At 45.2% G+C, this 27,195-nt stretch overlaps 1 protein-coding gene across 1 annotated transcript; it reads left to right on the top strand.

The window, feature by feature from the left end:
* The first annotated feature begins 3,422 nt into the window (after positions 1–3,422).
* On the top strand, positions 3,423–26,390 carry LOC147438095 (uncharacterized). The gene is made up of 3 exons (XM_086487449.1): positions 3,423–4,004; positions 4,090–4,216; positions 25,944–26,390. The coding sequence occupies exons 1-3, from the start codon at positions 3,558–3,560 to the stop codon at positions 26,009–26,011; spliced, it is 642 nt and encodes a 213-aa protein (XP_086343575.1). The 5' UTR covers positions 3,423–3,557; the 3' UTR covers positions 26,012–26,390.
* Positions 26,391–27,195: the final 805 nt, after the last annotated feature.

Below are 27,195 nucleotides of genomic sequence, written 5' to 3' on the forward strand. Positions count from 1 at the left end.
ATGGGATAGTGAGCTTGTGGATGCTGCATTTCTTCTGGCAACCAAGTTGCTTTTGGTTGATGGCATGGTTGTGGCGACATGTCGTGTAGAATATCTGTCCATTGTCACTTCGAAGGTAGAGGGAGCTCATTTCCAGTTGTTGAGGATATTGTACATACGGTTGTCGGAGTCTAGTTGCACGACTGTTCAGGACTATGTAGAGGGGGTATGTTATTTTTTGTTTTGATATTGAATAGTATCTTTGATGTTCACATTTCAAAATTTCAACGTTCTACCGTTATTCGTAGGTTGGTACTTTGTTGCTAGTCATTTTTTCACCCCCTAGAACCGGTGGGTGTCGGCTTCTGAGGTATGATCAAGCGGATGGAGAGATTGCAGCAAATGTATGTGGCTTCTCTGCAAATGACGACATGTTGTGGGAGAAGCTACCAGGTACAGATTCCACACAGTGGACGCTTGATCGTATGGGCAGGCCTTATCGTAGAGGTGTTGAGAGGAGTCCAACGTTTGCCAGGTGCTAGAAACTTATTGGATGTTTTTTTCTTCATGTTCCTATAAAATTAGAGGTATAACAAATCTAAAGATTTCTGTTGTTTTGTAGATGGCTATTAGGTACCTTCACAGACATGGGAGATGTTGTGTTGGATTGTTTTGCAGGAGTGGGGACATTGGCATCACAATGTTTACTACTACACAGGCATTGCATCAGTTGTGAGAAGGATTGGTCAGTTTTCAGTGCTTGTCTAGAGCCAGCTCAGTGTCTACCTTCCGATTTAGGCTCGACATTGATGTTTCGTAGGAGTGATAGAGCTCAATTAACTGAGCATCCGAAGCAGGTGACAGAGCAGCTTCATCCGCTGGAGCCACCTTTGCCAACACCACTTAGCAGTTAGGGCGGGGCAGTAGCAGCTTTGTATACTACTTTCATGGCTCCAATTTTGGCATGGCGTACAACTGGACCATCTCCGAGTGCATTCATTTCCTCCACATCCGAGGTCCTGCCCGGAGTTGATCCATTGCCTCTTTCACTACCTACAGCCCCCCCACATATGGTTCGTACCCTCTGCCATTTGGAGGAGTTCCCCCACCATTTGGTGAGCTGCCCCCGTTGGCACGACCTTTGTTTCCTCCTAGAGCATATGGCCCCCCACCGCCCTTCTTTCATCCACGTCACCCATGATGTATCCCCCCCCCCCCATATGTATTTTACTTTTGATGCAATGGAACACATAGATTTGGGCTTTGCTATATGAAATAGACCATAATTGTGTGTAAGGAACTTCTGTTTGTCTTATCAATAGTGTATAGAATGCATCCATGGTGGTTTTTGTTTGAATTTAAGTTGGCCGTGAATCTACAATCAAATTTTAGTTGAGGGGAGAGAGAGAGAGAGAGAGAGAGAGAGAGAGAGAGAGAGAGATGGGTAGATTATCCCTTCTTTTGGGAATCCGCTCGCCCGATTCTTAAAAAGCGCTCGCCAAAAATTGCTCGCCCAAAAATTACGTCCTTCTTTCGACTTAATTTAAAAAAATACATGCTTGTCTCTCATGTTATGATAATCACATTCTTGATCGATTTTTGGGGCATCTTAGGCTTCCCACACTAAGATCAACTTTATGTATGGACAATGCAAAAATGACAATTTGACTTACCAAAACAGGAGCAGGTGCGACAACAACCTACGATTGAGGATGACCATCAACAACTTCATTTTTTGGTGCCACAGGTTGGGGGTTCACTGGAGCTTCATGCATGGTGTTGGAGCTCGAGTGCTCTTCCTTGGTGGGGCCACCTCTCTTGTAATACACATAAAAGGTAAAAGAGTATAATACTAGAATCAATCAGAACCATGTGGATGTTGGTCGTAGAGATATACTTGCAACCATTCAAAAAATAAATGAGAATATGACCTTGGTGTGAGATTTATGCACCTAGTTAATTAGGAACACATTTTACCACATACACAACCATATGTACGAAGGAAAACATACTTCACATCCCACTTTCAAGTAATAAAAAAAAGGTATTTATGGATAAATAATAACAACATGGAGGGTAAATCACAACTAAAAAAGGAATTCTATTCCCTGATAGTCAATGCACGTGTTTATAATACACTTTTGATATTCCTTCATATGCTTATTTTATACATTGCTTAGCTTAGGTAGACATAAAATTCAAGCTTAACTCCATATTCTTTTGAGTATATAGACAACAAAGAGGTTCAACTCAATGGCTAGTTACTTTGCAGTTAAGCGCTCTTTGTCGAAACAATATTGGGATGAATATTGTTAAGTGGTCTTTGTCGAAACAATACTTTGCAGTTAAGAGCTCTTTGTCGAAACAATATTGGGATGAATGACCCATCAATTTTTTTCGAGTTTTAGTAAACGATTGCCCTTCGTGTAGCCAACGACACCAATGAAGCCTTCATAGCCTCATTGCCAAGTATGCTAAGGACTATGCCTTGACCACCTTAGTCGGAGTTGAGGAGGGGGTGGTGGTGTCATGATGGAGTGCTCTCACGGTCGCGTTGAAGTTTTGCTGTGGAGTTCTCTTGCTCTATGTGCCAATTCTGATCACTCTCTACCCTTTTATATAGGTCTTCAAAGTATGTTATTTTGAGCGATGCTTTTCAGTTCCATACTTTGCATATCGCTAGTTTCGATTATACATCTCTCGCGTCACTTCTTTTTGTGCAGTCAATTATGGCCGTCCTTCGCCTTTAGCTATGCGTTCACATTGGCCTCTCTTCTTGAAGTCTTTTTCTCTCTGTTATCTGTTATCTAAAGGCTATAAATTATTCAACACCCACTTTCTTTAAAGTAAGGGCTTTTAGAACCTTCCTTTTGTACGAAGATTTTAACATAAATTAACCTAATCGACACATACAACGTTCGATTTTAGAATCAATTGTTTTGAATACATTCTTAATAATTAATACACAAGATAATGCTCCTAATTTTAAAATAAAAGCTTTAAATGGACACAAAATTTATTGATAAAAACTTATATACATTACAAATTCACTTGATGTCATAAATGCGGACGAACAAGACGTTGAGATGACCTTTTGTGAATTTGAGGCATCAAATCTATGGCTCCGATTCTGTCCACGACGCGTCCGCCCATGATCCCGTCACACTATGACACACCGCAAATCAATTCCACCCACTGTAGGGCGTAAGTGACGCTCGCCCAAGTGCAAACCCTTTTTACTATCTCATTTAGGAGGGGATCAATGGCCCACATATATTATAGGGATTAGGTGCAATCTGAGACATGTTCCTGATAAATTCGGGTTAATTTAATAAATTCGACCCGATTGATAAGTTCGGGCGACATCGAAAGATTGACGGCCAATTTAAAATTGGCCATTGATCCCCTCCTAAAAAGAGCCCGTGTGAGATAGCCTAGTGCCGAGGAGACGGCATTTCTATAGCCTACCCGTGACATTTTCAAAAGTGCGTCTGCTCTTATATAAAACGAGGCTGGAGCAGCAGGTCTGGAGATGTAGGCACAGATAGATAGAGGCAGAGGCCAGACGGCCGGCTAGAATGCTCCATGGAACCTCTCATCCCCTCCACTCAGTTGATTCTTTGCGGCACCCATCATTGGGTAAGGTTGTGTTTTTGCACACTCGGTTACAGGTAAAGTTTGTTCCTTTTCCAAAATTCCATGTCCGAAGCTTGGTCACCTCTGTGCCGGCCATCAATCCCGATGACCCGCAGCCTCCGGCACAGCCCTTACGCTCTCCGCCACTGACAGGCAGCCCTGCATGGCCACCCAAGCTCAATCCTAGCGCCAAAGGGTCTCCTCGCAGCCAAGAATGGCGCGTGCATGCTAACAACAACAACAACAACAACAAAAATGGCCGATGGCATAAAGACGATGAGAGTGCCCTCAGCAAAGATGAACCCCTTCCCCTGCCCATGGCTTACCCATACTCCAGCCCTAATCCTCAGGAGGTGGAGGAAATGAAGAACTGTGACCCTGAAAAAAAGGTGCTCATTATTCATACGCATTGCACATTCACACATCATGACTGAAATATTCATGCTCGTGGTTAATGTCAAAACCTGGTTTCAGGATTGCAAAGATGTTCTTTACCAATGGGTTGGAAAGTGTTCAAGGTGTCAAGGAACTGGAGAAGTAAGCTATTTTCCAAAGAAGGGTCGAGAGGTCATATGCAAGTGCATCCCTTGTATGGGGTTAGGTAAGTCTTGTCTAAACTTGAAGAAGATCATTGTGCAGAGTCTCTTTGTTATGAATATAAACTTCAAGTCTTGTCAATCTCATAGGCCTTGGCAATGTTTTTTTGCGATGAGCTCATGGGCATTGAGCTCGAGTGAGAATAGCTAAAGACAATTTAATACTGTGTCTGGGCAAAGGTGACCTTTGAATGAATGTGAAGATGAGGCAGCGTTGTGAGGCCATTGTTATGAAAAATGAATAATGTGTATTGGCAAAGGTGATCTTTAAACTAAGGTGAAGATGAGGCAGCATTGTTAAGCCATGATGAAAAATCAATAATGTGTTTTTGCAAAGGTGATCTTTGAATTAAGGTGAATATGATGCAGCACTATCAGGCCATTTTGGCTACTGGGGTTAGCTTATAGTCTTGGGTAAAGAAATTGATGTAGCTTTCAATTGGATGCTAGGATGTCACTTCTATTCTTGGAAATCGGAAGTGGTTGGTGATCCTATTGAGGTGATTGAATACGTGATAAGTTGTGGTTATTTATAGGAAGTCTTATCACTCTCAAGCTAATGGTTAAGCGGAAATTAGAAACAAAGTATTCTTCATCGTACTCACCACTATAGTTGATTCTTCAAGATTTGACGTTTATACTAATCTTTTGAGGTTTGCAAGACATTGTGAGGATTTAGGTAATCCTTTATTTTATTTGTACCTCATGACTTGAGAACTAAGAACTTGAAGAACAAAATTTGTGACTACTACAACTAGTGAGAACGCATATGAACTGATGGTTTGATAGCTCGATGAATGATGTTAATCAAGGGTTCTTTTATATAGGAGATGAGAACACACATATGAATTGTCGTGTCCCATCATGTAGAGAAATGTCCTTTAGGTGGATAGTCAAATCCTTTGACAAAACACTGCAACCATTTGATATAGAGTCACAATCGTTGAATGAAGGATTGCAACTTTTGCTTACGAGGGAACCCATTCAAGAGGGAGCGTCCCTTGGTGGCTGACTCTTTGTCGCAGGTACTAATAGTTTGCATAATAGTTATACTATAGTGTGACCTGACAACAAGACGTGCTAGGGGTGAAAACACTGCTGAGATGTGTGCGAAGATCAAAAAATCGTAAAACACCACACTAGAATAAACTGCAAAAGAGACATGTGAGGTGGAGTTCCCCTTGGGGATGATTGGCCCCTAAGGTAGGCGCCTTGGTAGTAGTTTTTGAATCATTGAGCAAGCAAACATTAGTGCATTTGCTCTTTTTCCTGGAGAGATTACTCTCAAATTTGAGAGATTACTCAAAATTTGATTACAAGCAACTCACAAAGCATTTCTAAAGACCTCTCGAGTTTAAAACCAACTTGTTGAGATTCTCTATCGTAAGGAAAAACCGTGTCTATGTTGTAAGGATTCTAGGTGCTAATCCTTAATTAAGTACTTAAACTTATGATTAGGACTTAAGAAACTTGAACAAGACTCAAAAGACTCTGTGTTTGATTGATTGAATGACTATTTTAAACTGAGTACAATAGGCTACTTATATAGGAGACGAAGAGACATAAATGAAAAGACATATCTCTTGGTGAAGAGACATGACTTTAGACGTAAAGACACATCCTTTCGGCGAAGAGCTGCAACCATTGGGCGAAGAGTCGCAACTGTAGAGCGAAGGGGTGGGACAAGTCGTCCAAGGAGTGTGGCTTTTGGCGAAGAGGCACGTCTTTTGAGCGAAGGGTTGTGACCATCCAAGCGTAGGGGTTTTCCTTGGCATGGCACTTCGCGTATCTGCAACTAGGAGTAGATGTAATACTGCAACATAGTCACAATTGTGAGATTCTCTCCCTCTTTAAATAAAACCCAGGGTAGTTGTAGAAACTCCGCGTGAAGGAAATGTATTGTTGTAGTGCTTCTGTATTCAAAGCTCTTTCTGTTAAGTCCCATGTCATGGCACTGTTACTGACCATGATTATTTTTTTACCAAACTGAAATCTGATCATATCTGCAACTTGCCTCATCTTTGTCAAAGTATGAGTATCACATCTGCAACTTGATTATTGCCTTTGTCAAAGTCATTCGAGCTTTGTCCAAGAAAAGATTGAATCTGTATCTGCTTCGAGTGAAATTATTGGTAAACTGACTTGAGTTTTCTGTTGAGTTATGACCACTGGTTGGAAATCTGTAAGGTACTCCATTGGTTTGTTTGGAATAGTAAAATCCTCCTGAAGGGATGTTGTAGACTAAGATAGAGTAGTGTTTGGAGGTATATCCATTTGTAAAGGCTTTTTTGTGGAACAAGCTGTGTCCAAAGATTCATTTGCACCGATTAAAGTCGTGTTGCAAGAGTCTGTATCTGCTTTATGCTTTGCACCGCTGAAGGCAAGGACTGGAGTCTTCAAGTTTGAAAAATTATCATTCACCATTGCATTTGGTAACTATTCAGAAACAAAGACTGTATTCTGCAAGGGCGGTGACGAGGCGACTTTTTCTGCTTGGAACACGGCCAAAGAAGGGGTTTTGTGCTTGTTGGTTGTCACACAAGAACCTGAATTTTCTGAATCTTCAGCTGTTTCAGCGGGTATTAAGGCTTCCAATTGAGAAGGGGGAGGTCGAGGGAGTTGTTGCCTCTTACACCTCTAAATGATCCTCTTACACAAGGAAAGGATCAATAAATCTTCAACTTTACCACCATCAGATAAGAAAGACTTAAATGTAGGGCATGGCTCGCGAGGGGAACTTGTCCAGCGTCGCGGCATTTGCGACCGAGTACTCAACTAGGGTCGGATATATGTGCCACTAAGTAAGCTTATCTTGATATCGTTGATGATCCTTTGGAAGCTTCATATTGCTGCTTCTGTTGCTGATGATTCCGATAAGAAGTTGGTTGCTTAGAACTGTAACTTTTCGAAGAATATTCATGTTGAGACTTTTGCTGCTCACACGAAGGTACTTTGTGCCTAGTTGTCTCTGAGAAACCATACTTTGGGTGAGAAAATTTAAGTTCCGAAGGCTTTTGTTTGAGTGGTTCTTCTTGGTCAACCACTGAAGCGTCGGAAGAAGATGGTAGAGAAATTGCACGCGTAGTCCGAGAAACAGTACGATGGCTTCGGGAAGAGGTTTGTGTCTGCATCTGCTCCAATCGAGTGTTGGTTGAGGCGAGGCTTATGGAAAGTGCTGCCATCTGCTCCTTGGGAACTGCTATCGGATCCTCGGGTGGAGTAGAGTTCATGCCATCTTGTGATTCGGCCATGCTGACTCCTTATAGAAAGTAATTGATAACTTTGAATAACTTGACGCCGAGGCTCAAGAACTGGAACCTGTGCAGAAGTAGGTGTTGCTGCAAAAACAAGTTCTGGAACAAGTACTTCGGGAACAAGAACGGTATCTGGAACGGGTTCCAGCTCCGGGATATCGGGAATGCTAATGACCTCAGGTGCCAAGAGAGGCTACGTCGGCTATTTGGTGTCGGGAACCTCGTCTATGTACGGGAGATTTGGGACGGGTACATTGAATTCTCCGTCGGCCATGATGGCGAAGAGTCGCGCACGCAAAAAAATGCACACAGAGCTAGCGTTGTTGAGGGTACTTTGCAGGATTGTGTGCGCAAAATCTAAACGCTGCTTGCTGTGTGTCATTAGGCCTCACATAAGTGAATTGGGGAAATTTAACGTCTCAAGTGAGTTCACATGAGGGTTTTAAAAAAAATTGTGGCAAGCCAGCCCACTTTGGCCAGCCAGTGGGGCATTAAAATTTTGGGGTTTTGTTTTTATAACTATCACGTGACACATCCCAACCCTATGTGTCCGTGGACAAGCTACACCATAGCAGGGTTTCCATCAAGTCTAGTCAAGTTAGATTAGAAGTGATCTGGCACTTTTGTGAGTCTATTCGTAGACCGTGCATGCCTAGTCACTCAGTGTAGATGCATATCCTCTGGTTGCACCTTGCATAAGCATAAGCATTTCCATCAGATTCCATCAGAGTCAGTTTGGGGATTTTTCAGATGACTTTATCCCATTTTTCCCTATTTTTGACATTTTTCACTTATTTATTAAGTGACTTTTGTTGGGTACTCAGTAGGGCAAATTGGGTAAGTTAATATATAAGCAAACCCAAGTTAGCACAAATTGGCAGATGAGCAAAGGCACAGCAGGCTTCCCCAAGCAACAGGTGCCCCACCCTCTCTCAGCAAGACTCCCCTTCCCTCAGCCATCAACGTTTTCAGCCATCGCCAGAAGGACCTTCTTCTTGGCGTTTTATCCAAATCAGCCTCACCAGCCATCCCTCATCACCTGGCGTTTTCCCCCCTTCAGCATACCACACCTAGCGTTTTCTGGGATCGCTAGAGCATCAGCCTACTGCAGCGTTTTTGCTTCAAGTGTCTGGCATTTTTGTCAACGATAGGAGATCTGCTGCCAGCGTTTTTCTCAGCCCAGGAACAACTAAAAAACGCAGTCCAAACAGCAGCTATACCAGCGTTTTTATTCACCAATTCAGCCCCTTCAAGGACAGTCAAATTCAGCCCGAGAAAACAGTAATTTTCAGCCTTAAGACAGCAGTAGAAAACAGCCTATTTCAGCCCCGAACAGTCCATGAAAATCAACAGATAGAAGATCCCAATTTTCAGCCACGAAGTCATCGTCGTCATCGCCGTCGTCATCATCGGCATAGTCCCATTGCATCAGTCCATTGCATACGCATTGTACACCTTTGTGCAATCAAGTAGACCACTCTCGCCGACGAAAGTGGGGCCTTCGGAGGAGGGTTTTTACAACCTCTCGGTGTCGTATCTTTTCTCTCTCCTTCTCTCAGTCTCATTCACTTGCACGCACAATATCCACTCACTTTGTTTGTGATCACAACACTCTCCATAAGACGGAAAGCTTTCTCTTTCCCTAAGAACTAAAAGGAACCTTGAGCAGTAAAGATCACTAATCTTGAGAAAATACAACATTCATTCCGCTGCACCTTACAATAACTTTGCGCTGCTGGGTTTGTGGGCAAAATTTGGCAGCGAAGCGTTGCCAGCGCAAACGTTCAACAAAGGGCGTGTGATTTCAGCATGCAGCGCTAGGGAAAAATATGCACAAGGGGAAGTGCGAAGAGACACCCGCGTAGGAAGTCCCAGAAGCCAGCGCTGAAGTTTTGTTTAAAACCTGGCTTATCATACATTGCATAAATGTTATCCAAGGTGCCACGTGGCATTAAATATGCCATGGCACGCTTATGCATATTATAATGCGCATCATTAAAACGTGTCGTTTGCTGCTGAAGGGGTGCATCAAAGTGAAGCGGCAACCAGGAGGGCAGCCAGTGAAGAGGTGTTTGTGAAGGGATTCGGCTACTCAGTGGGGCACGGCACCACTCAAGGGCATCACTTGCGAAGGGTTATGTGAAGAGGCACAGGAAGGGGCAGGGCAGCGAGTGAAGAGCCAGAGGTACCATCCAACTATGAAGAGGCACAACCCGATGGAAAGGTGCCGATGAGGCAACCGGTGAAGAGGCACCTGGAGGAGGCATGGACGGCTACCAAGAGGCACAACCAGATGAAGTGGTGCCGATGAAGAGGTGCATCGCGAGGCTTCCATTAGGAAATTTCCGCACGCACATTGGGTATGCCATCCCTCCGTACATATATCTGTAGTCAGTATGTAAATGGTAGAGTTTAGGAATACCTCACATTAATCTGATAGCTGGTATGCGATCTTTCCTTTGCTGCCATACAACTCCGAAAAGGGGGTAGAGTGTAGCGGCGAGGGTGAGAGACCCACAACCTTCGGGTCCCGGGAAAAAAATTGCTCTGATACCACTGTAAGGATTCTAGGTGCTAATCCTTAATTAAGTACTTAAACTCATGATTAAGACTTAAGAAACTTGAACAAGACTCAGAAGACTATGTGTTTGATTGATTGAATGACTATTTTAAATTGAGTAGGCTCCTTATATAGGAGATGAAGAGACATAAATGAAAAGACATGTCTCTTGATGAAGAGACATGACTTTTAGATGTAAAGACACATCCTTTCGGCGAAGAGCTGCAACCATTGGGCGAAGAGTCGCAACCGTAGAGCGAAGGGGTGTGACCTGTCGTCGAAGGAGTGTGGCTTTTGGCGAAGAGGCACGTCTCTTGAGCGAAGGGTCGTGACCATCCAAGCGTAGGGGTTCTCCTTGGCATGGCACTTCGGGTATCTGCAACAAGGAGTAGATGTAATACTGCAACATAGTCACAATCGTGACATATTTGGGCTGCCCTTCCACGATAGCACTGTCCATACCAGTTGCCGCAACATCTTCGCCCATTGTACAATCCGTATGACTTGCTCTTAGTTGACGGACATACTTAGACTACCTTAGTCTAGAACCTACCAAATATGATGGTACATATGCTGTAACAAACTTGGACACTCCAAGTCAAGAATCAACCGCGACAGCACCAAATAACCACTTCAAAACAATTCACAGATCACAATAGATTTGCACTAGCCCGGCGGAGTTCCGTGCCTAGAGATATTGGCCCCAAAGACTGGCGCCCCTTTCGGTATTTCTCTTTATATTAATCAATCATCAAAGTACAAGAGAGCGGTTAGGGTTTCACTCTCAGACTCTGCGTCCAGATGCCCTGAGAAGTGAGGCCCTCACCACTAATTTAAAGGTTACAAGGGATGCCCAAAAGCAGAGCCCCAAAAGCTTTTAAAATCAAAAGCATCAGTTCTCTCTCTCTCTTAGAGAGTCTTTTCTCTTTTTTTTTAATAAAAAAAAGCAAAAGCAAAATTCGCATCGCTCATCATTTTCCAAAAAAAAATAAAAATAAAAATTTTAAATAATCCGCCTCCGTGATTTCCGGAATTTAGGGTTTCTGGCAAACATTATGGTTTGCAAGAATTTTAGGGTTTCTGGCAGAAATTAGGGTTTCTGTTGTCCGCCACGTCATCACTTTGTGACATACCCCCCTCTTGAAAGCATTGTAATCGACCGCGATTACGCCTGCAAAACCGACAAAAGCCATAAACCGTCTTAGCAGACACTGACTGTTAGTACCTACGTACTAGGAACGCACATCTAGCACATGTACAAAATCGACAGTCACATCACACGACATCACAGGACATCACCAGACATCACACGACATCACATGACATTCAACATTCATTCGGATCTTAGACCATGATTTATCGGTAATGTAGCTAGCAATCACATCTAGGTCCAATCGGGACCTCATCGATGTCCGATTGACTAACCCCTATTGCAACCATGTCTATTCGAGATCAATCAGACCAAAATGCTGCAGTCATTTCGGCTATCAGTTCCTGCACTCACAAGAAGTTAAGAACAAATCAGTATCATAATCAGGAATTCCATTTCATAAAGTCATCCAGCAGAATACTGTCAGCTCTCAGTATCCCTGAAGCTCAAAGAGACATCAGTGACTTTAGTATCAAAATCGAGGCATCTGTTGACAAAGGAGTGGAGTAACTCCCCTCTTGTGCATCCCACTGCACCAGATCTTCGGCCAAGCTGAGTTTCTGGGTTCCGTTTGGAGTAGACTATGCTAAACCAAAACATCGAGGTAAAGTTTCACAATCCGAGGAGTATCTGCTAGGTCCTCCTCCTCCATCCACTCCGCATCAAATGTAGGATAGTTCTTGAACTTAACCAAGAACCGCCTTCGGACTTTACCTTTCTTCGTATCATTAGATTCGGTGCAGGTCCCACGCCATGTGGTACCAGTTCTGCTTTTCTATCTGCCTTTTCTGCCACATTCCTCAGCTGCTCTCGAACTCTCAGACCTGTCGTCGTCTTTATCATTCTGTTCTTTCTGTGTCTTATCAGGGCACTTTGCGGAAATATGTCCATGTTCCCCGCATCCAAAGCACTTCCCCTCTCTGATGAAGCGAGCTCTCTCCTCAGGAGTAAGCTTGGGTTGTGCATCCTTTTTCTCTGGCTTGCTCTTTTTCTTTCTATTTTCATTCCCAGAAGTCTGTTCGGCTCGTTGTGTCATGGCCTTATATGTGGGGTAGGTCAAACTGCCAGAGTGAATGGCAAAGCCCCGCTTCGCATGACTCATCAACTCCTGAATAGAAGCTGACTTCTGTTCCAAGCAGTGATCTCGGATCTCTGTAGGTAAACCCAAGGTAAACCGCTCAATCTGTTCTCTGAACGAGATCTTCTTGAATGAAGAGGCGGGTAGAAAAGAGCTGCAGAATCTTTCACAATAAGAATTCACTGTATCGCTCTTGGTCATCCGGAGACGGTTCCAAGCAGCTCGTATATCTCGCTCAAACTCTTGAGTCAACCAAGAAGAAATAAAAAGCCTCTTGAATTTCAGCCATGTAACTGGCACAGTCTTGCTTAATAGAAGCGTGGACCACCAAGTACGAGCATTCCCCTTAAAGTAAGAGGCAGCTCTCCGAATCTTGGAGTGCTCTAAATAGCGTCCTCCCGCGAAAGCGATGTCAAACTGCTGTATAAAAGACAAAGCCTTCGAAGCATCTGAGTATCCTGAAAAGTATCAAACTTGATCGAGTGGCCACCTTCCTTAAACTCTCGGACTTTCTTGCTTTTATCTTCGAGAAAGTCATACTGGTTGGCTTTGTAAAAATTCTTCTTGTTCGCATAAAACTTTCCGTCATCGGAATCTGAGCCGTCTGTAGACGAGTCCTCAGTAGAACTGTCAGTCTCTGGGCGAGATTTAGCCTTCTTTGCCTTTCTCTTGCCCTTTCCAAAGCGTTGCTTCTTGCTTCGCTTTTTACCTTTTCTGTCTTCTTCGCTCGAATCCGAGGAGCTAGAAGAACTGTCAGAAGAAGAAGAAGAAGAACTGGATAGGTCTTCAAACTTGACGCGCTTCTTCAATTTCTTTGCCTTGTCAAATGTCGATCGACGACCCAAATATCCCGGGAAGTCAGTGCCTTTCTTCTGCTTTTTGCCGTGCTTTTTGGCTTTCTTTTGCGTGTCAAAAAGCTGAGCAATCCGTGCATCAACCACGTTCTCCAGTTCCTTCTCCGTATATTTCTTGGAGGCAGAAGGTTTCTTGAGAGCGGGTTTCGGGAGTGGTGTTGTGGTTCTCTGCCACTCCATCTGTACCTCTTCCAAAGAGGTCTGGTTCATATATTTTGCCATCTTCGGGTCCTTGGCAAAATTGAGCATCATCTTTGTTGCATCGCTGATCAACTGGCGACGCTCTATCTCTCGCCGCTCCGCCTAAGTAGGCCAAGGCGGGCCATACTCTTTGCCTGAATCTTCGTTGTGATCCTAGCCCGCATCTCCAGATGCAGAGGGAGTCGAATGATCATTGCCTGAAGCCATAGGTGCTGCGGAAAAAAATTTTCGGGGATCGGATTTCCCGTAGAAGAGAAATCGGCCGTGCTCTGATACCACTGTAACAGACTTGGACACTCCAAGTCAAGAATCAACTGCGACAGCACCAAATAACCACTTCAAAACAATTCACAGATCACAATAGATTTGCACTGGCCTGGCGGAGTTCCGTACCTAGAGATATTGGCCCCAAAGATTGGCGCCCCTTTCGGTATTTCTTTTTATATTAATCAATCATCAAAGTACAAGAGAGCGGTTAGGGTTTCACTCTCAGACTCTGCGTTCAGATGCCTTGAGAAGTGAGGCCCTCACCACTAATTTAAAGGTTACAAGGGATGCCCAAAAGCAGAGCCCCAAAAGCTTTTAAAATCAAAAGCATCAGTTCTCTCTCTCTCTTAGAGAGTCTTTTCTCTTTTTTTCTTATAAAAAAAAGCAAAAGCAAAATTCGCGTCGCTCATCATTTTCAAAAAAAAATAAAAATAAATAATCCGTCTCCGCGATTTCCGGAATTTAGGGTTTCTGGCAAAAATTATGGTTTGCAAGAATTTTAGGGTTTCTGGCAGAAATTAGGGTTTCTGTTGTCTGCCACGTCATCACTTTGTGACATATGCTCAATGCTATATCAAAATTTCACTTTGGATGTGTGTGGGTGTGGGTGTACGCCTTGCTTTGTTTGTTGATCCTTTCGTATTCTTGCTTGCAGGCTTGGTGCGTGTGCGGGACTGTGGGGGTGTGTGCATGTGTTTGTGTGTGAGTTTTATTTGTTGCTTTTTCTTTCTCGAGGGGGTGGCCGCAACGGGTTCCTCATTGTGATGTCTACTTCCTTACGATGATAGTTTGATGGGTTTGGTTGAGATGAGAGGCTCTCACGTCTTTGAACCGGGTGTTATGTCTGCGTACAGGAGAGGGGATCGAGTTTATGACACTGTCGGGATGGGTGTCCAGTGTCCGGGCAGACGTAGTGTGAACCTGACCAATGTGGCCGGCCACTTTTATAAAAGGAGGCCAAGGCCTCATTTGTAGTTATCGACCCCCACTAGCAGAGTGCCAATGGTTAGCCTGTGAGGCTTGGAGTGCGTGAGGTCACCTCGAGGAGGTGAGGCCGTGTGGAATGGGATGCTCGGTCTTATAGGTACACTCCTACGTCCCGGACGTTGGCCCCAGCACGGGAGAGCTACCAGATGGTGGCTATGGTCGGGTGGTTTGTACGACGCGTGTCCATAGGCGGTCCGTATAGCCGGAAATCCTCTCCGCTTGTTCGTTTCATGGTATCAGAGCCGGCTTGGTTGGAGGAAGGACCATGTGCACACCTATGGATTAGTTCAAGTCGGATAACCTCAATTTTGTGTAACTTTAAATGGCCTGATTTTTCTTCTTGTCATCAGCGTACATGTGAAAATTAATGTTCCTTTTGCTCATTTCTGGTGAAAATCAGAAGCTTTTTGATCGATTTTACTGATTTTCGATGAAAATCAGAGAATTACTCATCAGTTTGCCAATTTATGACTAAATTCAGAATACAATATTTTTCTTAATCTCTCTCTGGTTTCTTCTTTTGTGCAAACACAAAGAGAGAGAGAGAGAGAGAGAGAGAGAGAGAGAGAGAGAGAGAGAGGGGATCTCCTGGTTGGTTCGTAGAAGTCCGGCAAGTGTGAACATGGCCCTTTGGTTATGAAGTCTTATAAATAGGACTTGAGTCTCATTTGAGAGACATCTTGTGTGATCACCACACTTGGACTCTTGGCCCTTGGCAACTCTGCCCGCACACCCGTACTGGTGTGGGCATGGTGGTATGGGACACCGGCCCTTGTGGCAGAGGCTAGCCCGCTTGGCTGCAGGCTTCCAGGCTCAAGGTTGAGCCGGTATTGGCTCTATGGTTAGGAGGTGAGCCTGATGTCCGGACTCCGCTCACTACGCATGTCTAGGTGGTAGTTTGGCTTGTGTCATGTTGTGTGTAGGATGGATCCGGCGAGGGACTAACATTGGTATCAGAGCGGAATCTTGCTCGTATGCATGAATGGCAACGTGCACAAAACCACTAGAGCTCATGGAGCCATGATGGTCCAACTTGACAGGTTCTCTCAACTCTCGTATAGGGTGGTATGGGACGCTACTAGCAAGAGAGGAGGGCAAGGGGGGCACATGCCAGCTGGTGGTAAGAATCTGGTGTGTGTTTTTCATGGATTCTCGTGTGTGGAATGTTGATTTGCAAGTGGCAGTCACATGGTTACCCTCTCAGAAAACTGTGCGCGCTTGAGGGTGTCCTCGGGAAGTGCCACTCCGAGGATATGGCAGCACCCTCCGTAACCATCTCATGGTTTGAGTGTTTGTTCATTTTGGAGTATGATTGGCAGTCATGGGAGAGAGTAGCAGATAATTTTAGCTTTGTGCTCGGTAAGTGATGGTCGTGTTTTGTCCAAAGCGACGCCGAAACACCAGCATACATGAAGTGGTGGCGTTTTAGTGGTTTTGCAGCGACGACGCTTTGCATCAGGGAGGGGCTCATTCGGAATGCATAGAGGTGCCCTTTGTTGCGGCACACACAAACGACATTGCGCAAGCAATGCGTTGGCTCAGCAGAGTGTTGCGTAGGAGCTGCAGAGGGGCAGGGTGACTGGGAGGTGAGGCGGTAAGCGAGTGCATGTCCGAGGCGGCTATTAAGCGACGCGGTCCTATAAGTTCGTGTAACTCGGCTATCGTGCAGGCGGCACGTTGATTTTTTTCCCCAGGCAGCAACTCACGCTACCTGCATTTAGCACTAAGGGTTTTCTTCTCACCCTTTCATATTACCTCTCTCACCCCTCCTCGGGGGTAAGATCTGTAGTAGCAGGCTGGGGTGTAGGTCGACCCCCCTGGATCACTATCAGCCTGTTGGTGGATGATAGCTCAAACTGTAGCGCAGGGCCCGTCAGGGTGGACCAAGCAATTGCACCCCAAGTGTATTGTCGTGCTGTGGAGAGGGTTGGCATCAGCCAAAGAACCCAAAGCCAAACCTGCTGTGCCATGGGGCAGTCCCACAGACAGTGACGCTGACTCTCCAAAGGATGGTCGCAAGCTGCACAAACTGCCAAGAGGCCACTATGGACCAGCCAACTCCCCACTGCTGTAGCTATGTGTGCAACTAGCCACTGAAACAAAGTGACTCGCCGTGGCTGTCTGGAGTCCCACAACCTCGCTCAAAAGCCTGACAAGAACTCATTTGTGAGACCATCCTCCTGCCAATGAAGTGCTGCAGAGCAGGACGCGCCTCTCTCCGTGCTGCCATTATGTAACGCCCCAATCGAACAATGTACTGAAAGAAAGGGATCCCTGGGTGGTCGGCTGAAGAGAAGGGATCTCTCTCCAAAACCACTCTCCAGGATCCCACTGCACTCGTGCTAGAGGGCAGCTCTCCCAAGCCCAAAGCCTCTAATGGCCTCTCTCAAGAGGTTGCTGGGTCAAGATCTATGACATAAGTTCTCCCACAGATGCCCACTACGCGTATCCTCTGAAAACAGCACTTTGCAACCTGTGGAGCCTCTACTGAGACTCTGTGTAGTCGACCCTCGCCCTAGATCTCAAAGAACATGGAGGGTACGGTCTCTGAGCAAGCGCGAATTGCAATGAGGACCTCCAGTCGCGTGAAGGCCCCCATCCATTTGGGAGGTGAAGTCTCTAGAGGAGTGAGCTACTCAGCTGGCAAAGCCTCTGTGATGTCTTGGCACATGCGCTGCACCCCTCTCATGCCCTGCAGTTGACTGCTCTGTACCTCCTTTGGCAAACCTGAGAACTGAAGCTAGTCGCCTAGAGTGCGAACTGGACCCTTTGCCATGGGACCCCAGGGAACATGAGGCCTAGTGCCAACCAAGTGGCCTCTTTGAGTGCTAACCATGGGGTTCCAAACAAGGGGCTGTCTCAAGCGCTCCTTCGTGCAAGTGGGCTGGTGCTGCTCTAGGCCACTGCGCAGCTGCTCCCAAGAACGAAGCAGACTCGCAGCAAATTGATCCTCTAGTCCCCTGCTGAGACCAACTCTACGAATCTTTGTAAAGATCCACCTGGTGGATGGGCTCCAAGGGCCTCCTGCATGAGGCACTCGAGCTCTAAGTCGCTGAAGCAACAACTCCTTCCAGGGCTCCTCCCTTGGAAACAGTCTTCTGACCACAAACTTCCCAAGAAGGGCTCTGCTCTGCTGTGCTAGGTCTATGATCCCCAACCCCCCCTGAGAACATGGTAAAGTGATGACCTGCCAGGCTACTTTGGCCCGGGCTAGCTGTGTGTCACGCCCTGACCAACGAAAATTCCGGATCAGCCTCTCTAACTGGTTGATACGAGAGCTTGAGAAAATCCTAGAAGATGTAATGTACCGCATAGTAGCCAACACCTGGTTGGCCACTACAACTCTGCTTGCCAAAGAGAGCCGTGGCGAACTCCAATGTAGCAACTTCCTCCTGATGGACAAGAGGAGGGGGGCAGTTTGCTGCTCAGGAGACAAGTCCAGGCCAACCTGATGAAACGTACAAGGAGATAGGATCTCCCGGCTACACAGACTGCCTACAGATACGTGTCGGTCGAACCACCCGACCATAGCCACCATCCGGCAGCTCCCCCGTGCTGGGGCCAGCGTCCGAGGACGTAGATGTGCACCTGTAAGACCGAGCGTCCCATACCACCCGGCCTCACCTCCTCGAGGTGACCTCGCGCACTCCTAGCCTCACGGGCTAACCACTGGCACTCTGCCAGTGGGGGTCGATAACTGTAAATGAGGCCTTGGCCTCCCTTTTATAATAATGGCCGGCCACACTGGCCATGTTCACACTATGTCCACCCGGACATTGGGCGCCCATCCCGACGGCATCTGGGCTAGATCCCCTCTCCTGTGAGCGGGACATAACATACTTCCCTTGTAAGGTGCAGCGGAATGAATGTTGTATTTTCTCAATATTAGTGATCTTTATTGCTCAAGGTTCCTTTTAGTTCTTAGGGAAGGAGAGTGTTATGGGCAGCGGAATGAATGTTGTATTTTCTCAAGATTAGTGATCTTTATTGCTCAAGGTTCCTTTTAGTTCTTAGGGAAAGAGAGAGCTTTCCGTCTTATGGGGTGCTATGATCACGAACAAAGTGAGTGGATATTGTGCGTGCAAGTGAATGAGACTGAGAGAAGGAGAGAGAAGAGATATGACACCCGAGAGGTTGTAAAACCCTCCTCCGAAGGCCCCACTCGTCGGCGAGAGTGGTCTAATCTTTGATTGCACAAAGGTGTACGATGTGTATGCAATGGACTGATGCAATGGGACTATGCCGATGACGACGACGACGACGACGATGGCTGAAATCTGGGATCTTCTTGATGTTGAATTTCTGGGACTGTTTCGGTGGCTGAAAATGACTATTTTGGGCTGTGTTCTTATGGCTGAAAATGGGGAACCATCTGCAACCTTTTTGGGCTGATCTGCTACCTTTGCTAAGGCTGAAAACCTGCGTTTCGACTGCTGAATCTCTGATCCAAAAACGCTGGAATTTCTGATCCCAAAAACACTGGTTTTTTTAGGGTTTGCTGCGTTTTTAGGGTTTGCTGAAAATGCTGGGATCTGCAGGTATTCCAAGGTTGGAAACGCTGGGATCTGCAGGTATTCCAAGGCTGAAAACGCTAATGAAGCTGAGGTTCTGTTGTGGATTGAAAACGCTAAGGGGAGTGGGAGGATGGCGTGGGGTCATAAGGGGGGTACTGCTGAGAAGTTGCCTGTTGAGCGGGAAGCTCCTGCTGCCTCTGCTAGAAAGTGTGAGCTTTGGTTTGCTTATATATTAACTTAGCAAAATTGCCCTACCTACTTTCGTAGGAAAGTCACTTAAAAATAATAAGTGAAAATCCCAATAAATAGGAAAATAGGCTAAATGCACTGGAAAATTCCCCTAACTGATGCTAATGGATTCTGATGGGAATTCCGATGATCATGCTATGTGCAACCGGAGGATATGCATCTATGCTAAGTGACTGGGCATGCACGGTCTACGAATAGACTCACAAAAGTGCCAGATCACTGCTAATCTAACTTGATCGGACTGACTGAACCCTGCTGTGGTGTAGCTTGTCCACGGACACATAGGGTTGGGATGTGTCACGTGACAGAGAGAGCCTTCTGTCATATGGAGAGTGCTATGATCACCAACAAAGTGAGTGGATATTGTGCGTGCAAGTGAATGAGACTGAGAGAAGGGGAGAGAAGAGCTACGACACCCGAGAGGTTGTAAAACCCTCCTCCGAAGGCCCCACTCTCGTTGGCGAGAGTGGTCTACTTTGATTGCACAAAGGTGTACAATGCGTATGCAATGGATTGATGCAATGGAATTATGCCGATGGCGACGAGGTGATGACGACAACGACTTGATGGCTGAAATCTAGGATCTTCTAATCGCTGAAATTGGGGACTGGTCGGTAGCTGAAAATGACTGTCTACTGCTATCCTTATGGCTGAAAATGAACGGCTTTGTCGGGGTTCATGCTGAAGATGAAAATGCTAAGACTTTGCACTGTCAGGCTGCGGGGCTGGTTTGTACCTGTTGAAAACGCTACTAGGCTGTGGTGTCCATGCTGTGAAAAACGCTACAAAACGATGAAGGGCTGATGTGTTGCTGGCGTTTTTGCTGAGGGTTGCGATCCCAAAACGCTAGGCCTTGGGGCTGCTTCTAGGGGACACAAACGCCAAGCAAGGCATCACTTGGATGGCGATGGATCTGTTGTGAAGGAAATGCCAAGGGATGGGAGAGGATGGCGATGGAAATCTGCTGGGGGTGCTGAGGGGGGGTACTGTTGAGAAGTTGGCTGTTGAGCGGGAAGCTCCTGTTGCCTCTTCTGCCAATTACTACTAACTTGGGTTTGCTTATATATTAACTTAGCAAAATTGCCTACCTACTTTTGTTGGAAAGTCACTTAAAAATAATAAGTGAAAATAACCAAAAATAGGGAAAATAGGCTAAATGCACTGGAAAATTTTGATGGATTCTGAAGGGAATACTGATGATCATGCTGTGTGCAACCGGAGGATATGCATCTATGCTAAGTGACTTGGCATGCACGGTCTACGAATAGACTCACAAAAGTGCCAGATCACTGCTAATCTAGACTTGACTGAATGGACTGACTGAACCCTGCTGTGGTGTAGCTTGTCCACGGACACATAGGGTTGGGATGTGTCACGTGACATCCCCTCCTTTTCAAAGTGAGGTACTGATACCAAACTGTATGGCGTCGAGGGAGATCGCCAATAGCATCCGGGATCCTGGAAGGGACTCTTCGCCGGCCCACTCTGCTGTGTGGGTCGAGCGGTACTTGAATTGCATAAAGGTCTGCAACGCTTGCTTCTTTGGGCCGTGCCGAAAGCGACACAAAGTCTTCTGTGGCTCCTTCCTTGTTTCAACTTCGTGTAGAGTTCTGCTGCTTCCGTCTTCAAGAATCTCCAGGGCTGAAAATTCCTGAAACCATCTCCAACACAAAACCATGAACATACCCATTCCATGTGAAGTGAAGGAAAAAAATCTTGTCTTCTCTAAAGACTGTGTATGCAATGTAGATGAACATAGAGACGGAGTGACAACCCGTTCATCAAACACATGCAAACAATGCGCTCGAGTCTTTTCTGTTTGATCGAAATCAATCAACTGTGGCAAATCCCAATGGACATGCCCATGCGTGGTGCTCATACAATCATGTGCTCGTTCAGAAATTGTGTCATGCCAAGGAAGAGACATGGAATGTGACTTTCTGACATACATACTTTTCAGCTTTTCATGAACAATCCGCATACATTCGTGCGCATCCATGAGAGAAATGTGCTCAACATACAATATGTCATGCCTAGAAAAAGGGATCACATAACGATGTTGACTAAAATACAGGAAACCGTCACGAATGAAACACTCGAACAACGCGTGCGTATCAATCATGCGAACACATAATACTTCCTGTAATGGTTCTTTGGACCTAGGCTCAAGAGCCAAGATCGATCCTTCGTGATTGATTGAATCTACAACGAGGTTAGCTTTGCTAGGAAAAGCATCCGCTAACTCATCATCCTTGTGAACAATCACATCATCTTCATGCAATTCATCATGCTTGTCTTTTTCATCCAAATCATTATCCTTCAAATCATCATGCTTCTCATAATCATGCAAATCTTGTGTGTCATGCTGTGGAGAAAAAGAGATTGAGAGAATCTCCTTATCCCGTATCCTTTCAACCTTGTCCTGCATATTAGCAATGAGAGATGGAGAAGGAGCAATGTCCTCTCCATGAATGACAATAGGAGAATCACTGTCGGCATTGAGAGTTATAGTGTTAGCCGCAAATTTCATGAGAGCGTCATTATCACGAAACCATTGAATGCCCAAAATCATATCACATCCCGAGAGAGGAGAAACAACAAATCTTCTAGTGAAGGCAGTCTGTTGAATTGCAAACAACACATCAAGGCATTCCTTTGTGATGAGAGCGTCCATACCGGGACGAAAGCCAGAGACCTCGGTAGGAGATCTCGGACTAACCTGGAGGCGGGCTCTCTCAACAAGAGAGGAACTGATCACATCATGTATACTACCGGGGTCAAACAATATGACAAAACGGTGCCCCGACGTACGACCATAACATTTAATGAGAGGATCATCAATTGTTTTTCCTGAGAAACTTGGGGCACACTCGTGTTATCATTCATTGCATTGACAGAGGAAGTGGGTACTGTGGGTTCTTTAGATTCATTCGATTCAAGCTTAGGACATGTTCTTTTTATGTGACCCTTAATGTGACAATGAAAACAACGACCTTCTTTAGAATAAGTGCTTTGTTCTTCCGACGTGATGTATCCTCCTACAATTCCTTGTGCTACCTTTTCATATGTCGTAAGCTTAGGTTTAACAATTGTGTTAGCCTTACCCTTAGATTCATTGGAAGAATTCTTTGATGAGAGACTGTTGGAAGATTGGTTAGAAGAGTTATCATTCTTACCATTCTTACCGTTCTTACCGTTCTGAGGGTTCTGAGAAGTCTGCGAGGTACTTGTGGAAGTCTTGTTCTCCTTAGGCTTTCCCTTGTTGTGCTTCATCTCCTGTGCGAGAGCAATCGCTACCGCCTTGTTGAGATCGATTGTATTGAGTACCTCGACATCGTACTTGAGATACTCGTCCAATCCAAAGAGAAAAGCCTCTTTGCGTTCATCATCCGACATGCGTAATTGAGTGCCTAGCTGCAAAATACGATTAGAGAACGACATAACCGGCATACCATTTTGCTTGAGAGCGCGCCAATCGTCCTTCAATTGTGCAAGGTACTGAGGTGGCATAAACCGCGCCTTGAGCTTGTCTTGGAAATCAACCCAACTAAACGAGGGGGGTGTGAAATCGTCGGCTGCCTCTAGATGCGTGGTTAGCTGTGCCTCTTGCCAGAGAGAGAGAGAGAGAGAGAGAGAGAGAGAGAGAGAGGGAGAGAGAGAGAGATAGAGAGAGAGAGAGAGAGAGAGAGAGAGTCGACCGGCCTGGTGGAGTTCCGTGCCCAGAGGTATTAGCCCCAAAGTTTGGCGACCCTTTCGGTATTTCTTTATCATTAATCATTGCAAAGTACAACTCTCGAGGGACCTCTGCTCTTAGACTCTGCGTCCAGATACTCTGCAAAGTGAGGCCCAAGGGCACTTATAAATAGTACAAGGGATGCCAAAAGCAGAGTCCTAAAAGCATTTGGCCCAAAAGCTAGTGCTGCCCAGCAGCCAGCGCAAATCTCGGAAATCCGTACAGTGCCACGTCAATAGTCAATGTGATTCGCGAGCCGTGCGTATAGCTGTGCCACGTCAGCATGTGTTGCGCAATTTTAGCCCTTTTGTCCCTTTGGGCTCTTTTTGAGGGGGTACTATAAGTTGGTACAACTTATTCTTTGTCAGTTTTTATTTCCGAGATGCCATGTCATCATTTTGTGACATACCCTCCTCTTGAAAGAATTGTAATGGCCCTCGATTACGCTTGCAAGATCAAACGTAAGCCATAAACCATTTCAGTAGATACTGACTCTAAGCACCGACGCAGTAGATGACACAAATCAAGCACTTGCACAAAGACGGCAGTCACTAAACATCCACATCACATTCAAACCAAATCACATAAAGTCAATCGAGATACTGAACCATGATCTCTCGACAACGTGTTTAGCAATCGCATCTAGATCTATCCCGAGATCTCACTGATGTTGGATTGACTAATTCTTATTGCTATCATGTCCATCTCATATGGAATCTCAAGACCGAAATGCTGCAGTCATTTCGTCTTTCAAACATGTACTAAGACACTACTCTCATGAGAGAGCATACGTAAATCAGATTCATGTCGGGAATTCCCATGTCGAAGTACTTCTTTCATAAAGTCATTTAGCAGAGTACTATTAGCCCATTGGTATCCTTGAAATCCAAAGGAAAATCAGTGACTTTATTTCATTTGGGTAACGTGTGACAAACGAGCGGAGTGACTCCCCTCTTGTGTAGTCCCGTTAAGAAGATAAAAAATCCATGGCAATGCTTTCCCAGGGACGAGAGGGTAAAGGCTATAAAAATCCTGATGCCTTATGCGTGTCAAACTTGACCTTTTGGCATACTACGCAACTGCGAACAAATCGGTCCACATTCTTTTTTTTGAGCCTTTGCATCAAATAGCCGTCCCGTATGGAATAGCCTGCAACTGTATCTCCACTCTGTATCTGGTGAAAGATATCTACAAAATCAGGATTTGTGGCGTACTGATCTACCATATTCTTGAAGCTTCGATGATGTATCGCGGAAATAGCCAGAACCAAGGGCCTTCTAAACAACGCATTTGCCACTAAATTCTTCTATCCTTGAACATGAACTAGAACTATTTGGAAATGAAACGGTGATTGGATGTTAGCCCACCCAATTGCTTTTCGAAAGTTGCTTGTGTGACAAGAAGCAACTGGTCAAAAGGGGGCAAAAAAAAAATAAATTCAATTCGTTTCGCCCGTTTCGCCGAAACGTTTTGGCCGTTTCGTCGTTTCGGGGTTTCAAAGGGCTGAAACGGGTTTTTATGTCACTGATGACGTGGCAAACTGTATGGACCTCCTCAAATTGCGCGGCTAGCTTTTGGACCATAAGCTTTCAGGCTTGAAGCTTTTCATGTAAACTGCTTTTCATGACCAAGGGGCCTTTAAATATGTGCCCAGGACTATTCTCTGGCATCCTACTGTGTGGAGGAGCAGAGGAGTGCGGCCTGCGTTGTAACGTGTTGAAGCAACCTAAAGAAATACCGAAAGGGGTGCTAGGGATTGGGGCCATTGCTCTCTTGGGGTGAACTCCCCCACTCCGTGTCTTGTGTGACGTGCATCACTTTCAATTAGTTGTTTTAAAGTGATAAAAGTCTCTTCAGTCCGTTCTTTTCCATCGGCATGTGGTGCCCTCCCCGTTACTTGCATGTTCTTCAAAGGCGGCCAGCTGTGAATAGCCTCTACCTTTGGCTGGGTCCATATAAACACCCTCGAGCGACATAATTTGGTCCAAGAAGTGTTATCTCCCACACAAAGAATTTGCTTTTCTTTTCTCGATAACAAGCCTGTGCTCTCACAATGCTCTAAACACCCATGTTAGATGCTCTCGATGGTCGGCCTTAGTCTTGAAGAAAACACTGACGCCATCAAAAAATGTCAGAGAATGTGCCCACATCGTGCCTATTCTCTTGAAACATCTGGTCCTATCAAAGGAGAGTTGCAAGGTGGATAGGTATGATAAATACGGTACAAAAAAAACGATAAAAACAATTGCACAGTATGGGTTATCACGACCAGTATGAAGAATACGTTAAGTATTGATTACAAATAGACATACATGTCTACTTATGCATGGTTGCATACGTGTAAATATGCATGCTTATACACCATCATACATGCACATGTATGCATATATACATACATATGCCTACAACTTAATAAATATGAGTACTGCTGAGTGCACAACCAATACGTTAAGTACTAACATCAGAACGCGTATTTATCATATGGTATGGGAATATTAATAAATACGAGTTTGGAATGCAACCTCAGAGTTGGTAAGTCCAAATGGCATCACCAAAAACTCAATAGAGTGCAAAGGACGCCATGAGCGGGTCTTATGCTTGAAATGAAATATTGAGTACACCATAAACCATCCTACCCTAAATCCAAGCAAGTAATGACTGCAAAAATACCTATTTGAATCATAGATGAAATGGTCCTTAGTTAGATCACTTGTAATTGAAAGTCCTCTTTAACACAAACTAGCAAAGCTATTTCTTTCGGGATTTGGATTGTTTGAATGTGTCTTTTTTAGCAAATAATGTAGGATGTTCGTCATGAAAATTCTCACTTAGTTCACATTCTATCATCTTAGAATCTTATAATCGGTCTTTGATTGTTTTGACAGGTTACGTTCACAAGATGACACGGCGGAAAGATATAGAAGTTGATGAGGACATTGATGGTGCACTGTAAATCCATACATGAATTTTACACAGGAATGATCATTCTTTTTCAATGAGCTTCAGGAGACTTTTTTGGTATCTCCTCATTTTTGGTCGCTGGTTGTGATCCTTGTGAGCTCAAAAATTGCAGAATAAATCCATGTGTCCCGCTTGATTTTGCTGTATATCTGTGAGCCTGCGCACAAACCCAAGGTCTTATGGAGTAGCTAAATTAGGGTATGCTTGCATGTGTTGATTCTGAACTGGTCTTCAAAGAGAAACCTTGACGTTACAGTTAAGGGTGCAATTTTCAGCTGTAAAGAAGTCTTCTACTCACCATGTGTGCATCGCCCTCCTTGTTGGTGTGTTGTCTTTCATCAGTCTATGTCAATCTCTTTAGCTGTGGGGAACCTGGATGGTTTTGATTTTCCTTTGTATATAAATGAGCTAAATTTTTCTCATGCAGACATCTCGAGGTTCCACACTGGTACTTTTAGTTGTTCGAAATGGTAGGGTGCTCTATCACAATTTTTTTTTAAGTCCATTAATTCTGCTTTCAGTTGATCAAATAAAGCGCGAGCCACAACGTTACTTTGGCTTTACAATGTTATTCTGGCTATACAGAAGGCACAGATCAGTACGTATTGTCTGAACAGTACTTTCTCATGTTTTAAAATAGAAAATAGAGAGGCAGCAGGCCATACAGGGGTGCTTTTGATGCTTTTTTTCGGCAGTTTCTCTCTTCCCCCCTCGTGTACTGATTCTAGCAACGGCTCGACCGACCTCTCCCTCTCTCTGTCTCTCAGCGATGCTCGAGGGTCATCTATGCTTCTCTCTCTCTCTCTCCCCCCCCCCCCCCAGATGGCCACCAGGTGCTGGAGAGTGTCTCTGTTGCTATTTCACACATGCTCACGACGCGTGACAGTAGGGCGAGCTCACGACAGGGATGAGGAGGTAGGGGACACGTTGGCGAGGCGAGGGAGGTAGAGGGGGAGGAGGGGGAGCTTGCAGAGGGTTTACTGCAGGGCTAGAGGCAGCTGGTGCACGCGAGGCAGAGGGTGGAGGGGGTGCGAGCAAAGGGAAAGAGCGGTCGTGTGGGAGCAAGGCGAAAAAGGCGAGCTCGTGGCGAGCGAGGGGACACATGATGGTGGGGGGGAATATATCCAGGGAATCGGGTTGGTTAATATGATTTAAATCAAAGTATGCCAGTAAGTA

This window comes from Adiantum capillus-veneris, chromosome 17 (assembly GCF_014529385.1).
Source record: "Adiantum capillus-veneris isolate H3 chromosome 17, ASM1452938v2, whole genome shotgun sequence".
Lineage (NCBI taxonomy): Eukaryota > Viridiplantae > Streptophyta > Polypodiopsida > Polypodiales > Pteridaceae > Adiantum > Adiantum capillus-veneris.

Coding starts and splice junctions, on each gene's coding strand:
- LOC147438095 (XM_086487449.1), top strand. CDS start 3,558: ATGCTCCATGGAACCTCTCATCCCCTCCACTCAGTTGATTCTTTGCGG. Junction 4,005..4,089: donor ACTGTGACCCTGAAAAAAAG/GTGCTCATTATT, acceptor ACCTGGTTTCAG/GATTGCAAAGATGTTCTTTA. Junction 4,217..25,943: donor CATCCCTTGTATGGGGTTAG/GTAAGTCTTGTC, acceptor TTGTTTTGACAG/GTTACGTTCACAAGATGACA.